At 29.9% G+C, this 10,244-nt stretch overlaps 1 protein-coding gene across 1 annotated transcript; it reads right to left on the bottom strand.

The window, feature by feature from the left end:
- Positions 1 to 1,261: 1,261 nt before the first annotated feature.
- Positions 1,262 to 9,032, bottom strand: LOC115716712 (transmembrane ascorbate ferrireductase 1). The gene is made up of 4 exons (XM_030645588.2): positions 8,579 to 9,032; positions 2,411 to 2,459; positions 2,057 to 2,256; positions 1,262 to 1,775 (listed from the first exon to the last, which is right to left on the bottom strand). The coding sequence occupies exons 1-4, from the start codon at positions 8,720 to 8,722 to the stop codon at positions 1,473 to 1,475; spliced, it is 696 nt and encodes a 231-aa protein (XP_030501448.1). The 5' UTR covers positions 8,723 to 9,032; the 3' UTR covers positions 1,262 to 1,472.
- Positions 9,033 to 10,244: the final 1,212 nt, after the last annotated feature.

The raw sequence follows: 10,244 nt of genomic DNA, 5'->3' as shown, positions 1-10,244 counted from the left end.
TCTTTTAATAAATGTATATTTTAAAATTATACATAAAAATAAATTTAAAATTATTTGATACAATTTTATTATTTAATAAATAGTTATACATATATTTAAAAATTTTATAAATAGCTGCATGCGAAACGCGACCTGTTGACTAATTTTTTAATGAAAGGAAGTAAAATTTTGTGTTGGTCAAAGTAAAAAAAAAAAATAAACATAATTTTATAACTGTTATATTTTAAGAGAAATTTTTAACAAGACTTATTAGGGCTTGATTGGTTTGAGATTTGAAAACAATTTTATGTTTTTGAAAACTTAAAAGGTGGGGGTCCACATAAAAATAGTTGATTGGTATGGTGTTTTCAAAAACTAAATTTGAATATGATTTTGAGTTTTAAGCTTAAAAATGAAAACAACAATTTTATGTTTTCTATGTTTTCAAATCATTAAATCTAAAAACTCATCAAATATTCTCTTATTTTTCATTTTGAAATTCTTAACCAATCACAAATCCAACTTTTTAAAACTTAAAAACACAAAATTACACTACAACCAATCACATTTTTAGAAACAATTTTTCACATACAAAATTCAAATTTTTGTTTCCAAAACACTCTTTTTAGAAAATATAATTTTTAAATTTCAAAAAAAAAAAAAAAAGACAAAATTAAATAATTCCGAAAATTCAAGTGGGAAAATGGAAAGTAGTGTTTGTTAAGGATGATGAAGGTAATACAGTAGAGGTTGTCTGTGATTTGATTGGTATTTTGGGGGCGTTACAACTGGGCCGACATGACAGGCAAGTATTGTCGGCTGCTGGAGAAAGTTGGGCATCGTCTGCCACGTGGTGGTCCCTTGCGGCACTTCCTTCTGCTGATGATGACGTGGCTTACTCCAGCTGGACCACCAAACAAATCACAGCTGGTTCCACACGTGTGCTTACATAACTGGCCACATCATCAATCTTTCCTTCTCTCATGTACTTTTCATTTTATGGCCAACTTCACCAAAAAATAACTTATAATGGAGCCCCTACAATTTAATAAAATTCCTATTGTTGATCATTATACATTTTTTCGTTTTAAATAAATATATATCTTAAATATAACTGATGTTTTTGTTTTTAAAGAATTGTTTTCACATGGCTTTGTCTATTAATTTAACTACAATTAAAGAAAATAATGTTATTATTACATTACAGCTAAGTTTTCAATGTTTAATGATTAATGATATGATATATCTGAAAACATTTAACAATATTCATCATCCACTAATCTATAAAAATATAAAATTATATAATACATATATGATCATATTCAAGTGAGTTACTCATTTGAAGTTTGATTACAGTCTTTAATACAAATATAATTAAAAATAAATAATCAACATTTATGTACTTTAAGAGAAAGAAGGATATGACAACTGTCTTAGCTAGTAGTGCTACATTAACAAGAAAATGAGCATAATAATAAGGATAATATATTTATTTATATAGCTGAATAGCTATATTCATCTTCTTGTGGTGGACCTTGAGAAGAAACAGATAATATAACAAAAGCTCCAAATAAAACAGTGACAATAGCAGTGAAGTTAACTAAGAAGGCCTCAGACCCATATTTTTCAACTCCACCAGACTCAAGGAATGTCAGCTTTTCTAAAAAGCCCAATGCAGCAGTGCCCAAAGCCAATATGTATACAAAAAGCCCAAAGAACACATGCCATGGTAGAGACTCACTCCTAAGCCCACTGGACCCTCCAGGGTAGAAGAATGTCACGAACCCGTATATCCACTACAAAATAACACAATTTTTTTTTTTTGCACCAAATTAATTAAAAAAAAACACAATATGTATACGATCTATTTATTTGTTTCACATTTCAGTTCAGTTTGTTAAATGGTCTGAGAACCAAGCGGCTAATTAATTGGTTAGCTCGTTCTTCTGGTTCATGTCCTGACTGTTCTACTGGTTTGGAAATTATTTTAATAGCTGATTTGCTTTAATAAAAGTTGCAGTCTTTGTTTCATAAAAAAAAAAAGCTATTAAATAAAAGGTTTTTGCAGCATATATACCTGAATAGCGTAGAGTACAATAACACCAATACCAAGCCAGGAGTGCAAACTGTAGAGATTAGCAATGCCACTCTCATTGTGATACTTAAATGCTGTGTATATGCCAATAATGCCTAGTCCCAAGGCAAGTGCATGGAGTACTAGGTGAACTAATTTCTTCACCTCCTTCGTCAAAGGAAGTGATTTATAACTTATTATAGCTGTACCAAACATAATAAACATAGAGCTTTAGATTTTGTCTTATTGATCTGCAAATAATAATGTGAACTATCTAAATCTAAATGTGAGATAAAATTGAAGCAATATATGTTCGTGATTCACAAAAATCTTTTGTTAAAAGTATAATATATATACCTTCACCTCCGAGTACAATGAAGCCAAATAGCATGAGAAGAGGGTGGAGCTGTAAAAAAATAGATAAAGATGTCATGAGTGGCGGAGCCGGGATTGAATTTTAGGGTGGACTTAATTATACATTAAATATAATCTAAAATAATAAATAACTAGCTAAATTTAAGTAGAATGATAGTTTGGCAGCATCTCTCTATTCTAACAGTCATAAGTTTGATCCTAATTTGAACCTTATACTTCATTTATTTTTTTTAATAAATAAAATGTAGATAGAACTAAAAAAAAAAATGGGCAAAAAAATTCAAAAATAGTCTCCCATATAAACTTAAATATCTTAACCAATTGTTCTATTTAACTACTATGTATATATATATATATATATAATATAAATAACAATTGTATATTAATATATTTTTAAATCTCAACACCCTAAGTCCGCCTATGAGTATAAATCATAACAGTACTCTACGTAATTAATTCACTAATAAAGCAACATTACTTTGCTTTACTTTTTTTTTTCTTATCCATTTTCTAATGAAAAATTAATTATCTAAATTTCAAACAATAAGAAAGAATAATTAATTTTACATTTATTGATTCAAAACATAGAAAAGTGATCTTATTTTTTTTTTTTTTTGGAGTTAAGTGTTTGTATTATACTATAGGAAAGGAACAGGAGCTGAGCTATATATTATTTTTACGATGTAGTCGGATTACTTGACGATCAAGGACACTTTTAATATTGAATTAAGGAAATAGGAAAATTTATTTTTCTTTTCTATGATAATTAATCCTTGGATTAAATTCATATTACTGTTAAAAAAAAACCATTACACAATATATATCCTTAATGGACCTTATCCCCAAGTCCCCACTAGTAATATACATATTTACACTATTAAACAAAAAGATGGTGTCTCATTTGCGTGCTTTAAATTAATTTATCAAGTTTACAGTCTAAAAGGAAGAAAAGAAAAAAAGACACTTTAAAAAGTATATGTTGCTTTATTTATTCAAAGTGATTGATGCAAGATTAGTTGACCCAAACAGAGAAAAAGGAGAAAATTATTTATTCCATGCATATATACTTGGTGCAGCTAAAAAAAAAAAGTATATATAAAACATTAAAATTAAGCACGAAAAATATGTTGATCTTCACTTCTCCCTCTCTCTAAGCAACTTATTAAACTACGGAAATGTATTTAAATTTTAAAAGGATAATAACAATAAATAACAATAATAAAGGATAACTTCATTTACTGATTCTCAGGGGCAAATAGTGGAAAACTATCCTAAAGTAGTGGACCAATTTCTGTCTCATTTCAAATTTATGGGAAGTCCAACAAGCCAAGAGTTCAAATTCAGATGAATTGTATTGATGAGTGGCTTGGTGAGACTTAAGTTATATGCCATTTAACATAAAATTAAATTTTAGAACTCTTATATATAGTTTAATTATTATTAAAATAATAATTTTAGTATTTTAATGTAATGGTAAAACTTTTTAAAACTCCAATGTTCACTACTTTATAAATATATATTAAATATTTTTTTTAAAAAAAAAAATATAAAAATAGAGATTGAAAATAATTGATCTCTCTTATAGCTTAAAGTAAGGCTCTTTACAACTACACTAAATAATATTTGTTATATTTGTTATTATTTAATATTTTATCTACATACTAATAATTTTTTTTCACAATTATAGGATCCTAAGTGTTCGGGGGCCCGAGACCCGCGCCTGGCTTGCTATCCTCAGAGCCAGCCCTACTTGGTTGTTCATATCTCTTTAAATAAAGCTAATTAGACCCTAAGGAAGTTAAGAAAGGAATGTTTTCAATTTTTAATCTAAAGATCACAGTATCTGATGGCTATGGCTCAAAGTTCTTCAAAGTCATGTGGAAGGATTTGGGGAAAGAGTTCACAAGTGCTATCCAGAATTTTTTTTCAGAATGGCATTACCCCTAATCAGTTAAATAAGACTCTTTTGATGCTCGTTACAAAAGTTGATAACCCTTCCAAGGCCATTGATTATTATCGTCCAATTACTTATTGCAACACGGTGTACAAATGCATATCCAAAATAATGTGTTCAAGGCTAGCCGAAGTCTTACCTATTTTTGTAAGTGATAATCAAAGTGTGTTTATTAAAAATGTTTCTTGAAGATAAAAATTAATTTGAGTAAAGCTTATGATACAATTGCCTAAAAATGTTTAGAACAGCTTTTGAAAGAGTACCATTTACCTACTCAATTTGTTAATTGGGTTATGAATTGTGTGTGGAGCTCAACATATCTTCTAGTTATGAATGAGAAGGGGCAGTTCAAAGGTGCAAAAGGGTTCAAACAAGGAGATCTAATCTCGTCTCTTTTATTTGTCCTAGTCATGGAGTATTTGACTTGAATACTAAAGAGACAATCTAGGAATGAAGCGTTCAGATTTCACCCATTATGAAAAAGCCTCAAGCTGGCTTTGCTTTGCAAATTATTTAATCCTATTTTTTAAAAGATAAACCAGTTTCGATTAGTTGCATTGCAGAAGCACAATTTACATCAGTTTGGTTGATGTTCTCGCTTGTCAAAAAACAAGGTAAAAGCTAGTATATACTTTACAGGTGTAAATGCTAATGAGAAACGAAGCATTAAGGAAATGCTACTATTTAGGGAGGATTTTTTTTCTATGAAATATCATGGGGTGAATCTTAGACCAACAAAATAGAAAAAGTCAGATTGTGACATTGTATTACAAAAGTTAAGCATGAAACTACACACTTGAGCTAGCTACCATTAGACATATATAGGGAGGGCTCTTCTCATCAACTCAATATTGATTGGGATTATAATTTACTGGATGAATATCATCTTGTTACCCTAAAATTTTCGAAGGAAATTAACAAAATCTGTAAAAAAATTCTCTGGAGTAAAAGAAGGCAGCACAAGTGAATTGCACATGGCATCTTGGGATTTAGTTTGCATGCCAAAAAAGTATGGAGGGTTAGTGTTTAGAGAAGGATCGAAGTGGAACAAATCTTCTTTGGCTAAATATCTTTGGGCACTAACAATAAAATAAGATTGACAAAATCTGTAGAAATTTTCTCTGAGGTGAAAAAGGCAACACAAGTAAATTGCAAATGGCATCTTGGGATTTAGTTTGTAAATCGTATAAGTATGGAGGTTTAGGGTTTAGAGAGGAGTCAAAGTGGAACAAATCTTTTTTGGCTAATTATCTTTGGGCATTAATAATAAAACAAGATGTTCCACAGGTGAAATGGGTCAACAGTGTTTACTTTTTAACCAAGATGTTTGGTCTCATGAGCTAAAGCTCGATGTGAGCTAGTATTGGAAGAAGCTTAAGAGGCTGAGGAAAACCTTCTCCAAAGATGAGATTGTGAAAGCATGTATTATGTGTAATTGTCAAGTGAACAAGATATATGATTCCATGATAGCAAACAATTTTAGGGTCAATTTTGAGAAGCTTGTTTGGTGTTCATCATCGGCTCCAAAGCATCGCTTCATAATGTGGCAGGTAATTCATATACTAATCTTCTTACTAGAGATATTTTGATTAAAAAACTTGTGTATGTTTAACGTTGCTGATTGCCAAGTGACCAGTGTATGAGATGAACATATTAGAGCATCCACACTCGTTTTTTCTTTTGGAGAGTTTTACAAAGAATGAAATTCGGTTAGGAAGTCACATTTAACTTTTTGTTTGATTAATGAAGTTTTCTTTCATAATTAAAAAAAAGGGAAAATAAAGCATAATAATAACAATCATGTGAATAGTAATGATTTGTTTGGAAAAAAAAAGCTATTAAGGATTTTTGCCCCCGAATTATGACATATGTATTATTGTATCCTCTAAATTTTTCAACCCGTTCTAAATAGTCCCTGAACTATTCATAACATTTTAAATTGGTCATTCTGTCAAGTTTTGTCACACGTGGCAAACAAAATGATGATATGGTTGCTTAACCAATTGCCACATCAACGTCACGTGTATAATTTAATATTAAAAAAAAATATGCTTTTTTCAAAAATAATTAAACTAAAAATTCATTATTGATTAAGAAATTACGTAAAATTAAATTAAAAAAAAATTATTTTTTAAAATTAATTATATAGGCGTTGATATAGTATTGATGTGACAACTGATTATTGCTTATCATTTATTTAATTGGAAAGCCAATTTATAACACAATAGTTTAGATAATATTTTTAATGGAAAAAGATAATAATACATAGATTATAGTTGAGAAGAAAAACAATCTTAAATAAAAAAAATAAAATAAATAAATAAAGAAAAAACGAGTAACATGAGTTACGACATTTTATATCCCACAAAGTGACAAAACTACAAAATGGATAAGCATTCCTCTATCCCAATGAGGAGAAAGATATGCACCTCATTTTAATTAATTAATTAAATCTAGTGTGTAATTTGTAATAAAGATGGTAGATAGATACTTTTTATGTTATGAATATCTTCCACGAAAGAAATCCATACAAAATTAGAATCACCACACATTATTCATATACGACAATACATACGTGTCCAAAATGGAGCCAAGATCTACTTAATTTGGGGTATTTTGGTACTTTCACTAACTATACTTGGAAGTAGGTAGGTATGCATGTGAACAGGGTAGGTGCAAGCAACGTTCAAATATTTTTGTTACAAGTCAAAAAGAAAAAAGAAAAAAAAACATAAGAAGTCTTTTAAAACCTAAGAATTTTTCCTTTAAAAAAAAAAAAAAAAAAAAAAAACTAAGAATACTTTTAATTATTTTCTTTTCAAATAACTTGATAATAATGAAACGTCTTCAATGACAAAAATTTAGGAAGAAAACAATGAAAACATGTTTCACTTCATAATTAAAAAACTGTTTTCTATTTTTTATTTTAAAAATAATTTTTTAAAATTGAGTTTGAAAAAACTAGAAAACAGATAACATCACAATATTGTTTTCAATTTTCAAAAATAATTTTTTTATCTAACATAGTATATTTTATATTTTTGCTTGCATACTCGGATTCTAAACCCGAAACTATACTTGAACTCAAATTTAGATGGGTTCATGTCATAGTATGATGTTAAAATATTAATATTTTTTAATAAGAAAAAATCTAAAAATAATTTTAAAAAATTTGTGTCAAACAACATTATATTTTTAAAATAATACAAAATTATTTTCTATTCTCACTTTTAAAAATTAAAAATTAAAAACACAGCCAAACGGACACTTTATTTTGTATTATTTTGCTTCCAAAAGAGAAAAAAGTCCTATTGCTATAAAATATTTGTGATTTAAAGTGTCTAATACAATATAATCATTAGTGTTTTTAAGTAGATAATTTTATATATTTTAACTAAAATCAAAATATAAGATGATTTTTTACCCATCCAAGAATAAGATAATTTTATAATGTAATAATTGTTGCTCTATATGTTTGTTCATAAGAATGTTGTTAGATAACGATGATAAAGACCCCATCTAGCCCTTTAAAAAAACATTATTTAAAAACGTTAAATTTTAATATTAAATGTACCAATAGCCAAGCTTTTATATATTTATTTGAATAAAGATAATGTGAAAATTGTTATAATAAAGGGTCAGCCATAGTAATGTCAGAGATGTATATGTATAATTATTAATATTTCCTAAAAATTATTGAATTTTTAATTATCATATATTATGGGCTACTTAACAGACTGGCAAGTCGAAAAAAAAAGTCATCGAATAAACAGGATATGATCCTAAGTCCGAAGATAATTCCAATGCAAAAAAAACAAGAACCACAATTTATTGAAGAAAAAAAAAATACTAGGAGCAATAGACACTAGAAAAGAATCAAAACGCACTAAGTAACGAAACTCAACTAATATAGGAAATTCTAATAATTGATATAGTCAAAGTTAGAATTTCTCAACAAACAAATCAGCCTATTCTTCCAAAAAGGTAAGTAAAGTCTCAAATTGGACGAATCAAACTGAACATTATATGAACGAAAAACAAACCCAGAAAGCTTTGGGGAAAATACCCATTTAAATTTTCTAAATATAATAGCATGTGACAGAAAAAAAATTATAATAAAATACTAAATTAAAGGCTGAAATTATTTAGATAAAAGAAACAAAAGCTAAAAGTTAATATAGAAGAGTAATACTTACATTGAAGATGAGGTTCTTGTTGGAAGCATCCCATGCCAAGCCACCTCTGAAGTGTATAGTCCAAACCAGCACTAGAACAAGTCCTACGATTCCCAACACGTGTGCCACGTACGTGAACGGAGTTGCCGCAAGCTTTAACACCATCTCTCCTAATTTTTATGTTTCTATCTCTCTGAAGAAGAAACTGTAAGCCTATTCATAATTGATTGTTCTTCTCATCGGGTTTTATTTGTGGAATCACGTGCTTTTGATATCATTTATTATATCTTTATAACTTAATCTTACCCGTTCAATTAATATCCCTTAATCACAATTATATGGGATGTATGCCACCTGGATTTTTTTCTCTTTCTTTAATAAATTGGGATTCTTTTTTAATCTAATTTTATGCTCTTTCTTATCATTCGTGTCCTCTTCTCTACCCTTCATTAGACAGTTATACTCGCCATTCTTTCTCTTTCTACGACTTTCCTCATATTTTATTACATGAATTTTTAATTTTCTTTTTTTTTTTCTTTCATTAAAGTTAATCCCAATTGTTAATGTGTAAAAATAAATGAATAAATTACTCTTTTTATTGTAATTAATTTTAACATAAAATCTCTTCTTATTCAACTTATCTCAAATTCTAACTTGAATTAAAAAAACTAAATAAATAACATTTTTATTACATGATTTTTCAATTTTTTTTTCTTCAATTGAATAATAAATAAATATAATACCATAGAAATATGAAAAGGGTTAAAACTATGAAACTGGTATTTCGTAGGTGTGGCTTAATTTATTGTAAACTGAAGTCATGGCTGACGAAATAATACTTGTATATAAATTGGCCTGGACAAGGGACCCGCGCCAACTCAAATCTGGCTGTTACTTGGGACATCTTTAGTCTTTACCACGAGTATTTATGGTAAAAAAATAATATTTTTACTTATATGGAAATTTGATTTTCTATACTTAGAAAATCTTAAAAAATTTTTCCTAAATCAAAAATTTAAACCTTAAAAAAACTATACCTTTTTTTTCAAAACCCCAAAAATACCCCCCTCACAATATTCTCTCTCTGCATCATCTCTCTCTCCCTCTATCTCACCCCAACCGCCCACCCTCACCCGAACCACCCTCACCCACGATCAACCCCAACCCGAACTACCCTCACCCACGGTCGTCGACCACGAATCCCAGGCCCCCCATCACCGGCGGTCGAAGCCTCTCTGCATCATCTCTCTCTCCCTCTATCTCACCCCAACCGCCCACCCTCACCCACGATCAACCCCAACCCGAACCACCCTCACCCACGGTCGTCGACCACGAATCCCAGGCCCCCCATCACCGGCGGTCGAAGCCCACGAATCCCAGTCCCCCTCTTCACCGCCGGTCATCGAAAGCAAAAAAAAAAAAAGGAAAAAAAGCCCCAGGCCTGATGGTCGGACCATGGGGTCCGATGGGGTCCGACCAATCGGACCCATGGTCCGACCATCGGGCCCCCTCTCTCTAAGTCTCTCTCAAATCGAATGAAAAAAAAAAAAAACCCAGGTCCGATGGTCGGACCATGGGGTCCGATGGGTCCGATTGGGGTGTGGGATTCGTGGGACTGGCCGAGATAGAGAGAGAAAGAGAGATGCTGTGAGAGTTTGAGGGTATTTTTGGGGTTTTGAAAAAAAAG

The sequence above is a fragment of the Cannabis sativa genome, chromosome 5 (assembly GCF_029168945.1).
Source record: "Cannabis sativa cultivar Pink pepper isolate KNU-18-1 chromosome 5, ASM2916894v1, whole genome shotgun sequence".
In the NCBI taxonomy this organism is placed as follows: domain Eukaryota; kingdom Viridiplantae; phylum Streptophyta; class Magnoliopsida; order Rosales; family Cannabaceae; genus Cannabis; species Cannabis sativa.
The sequence above is the reverse complement of the archived record's forward strand: the minus strand, read 5'-3'. Positions and strand labels throughout refer to the sequence as shown.

Bases quoted from the DNA above. Each gene is read 5' to 3' on its own strand.
- LOC115716712 (XM_030645588.2), bottom strand. From the start codon at position 8,722: ATGGTGTTAAAGCTTGCGGCAACTCCGTTCACGTACGTGGCACACGTG. The intron at 2,257-2,410 runs GTATATATATTA...TGTTTGGTACAG, and splicing joins CATTGTACTCGGAGGTGAAG to CTATAATAAGTTATAAATCA. The intron at 1,776-2,056 runs GTATATATGCTG...GTTATTTTGTAG, and splicing joins TTGTACTCTACGCTATTCAG to TGGATATACGGGTTCGTGAC.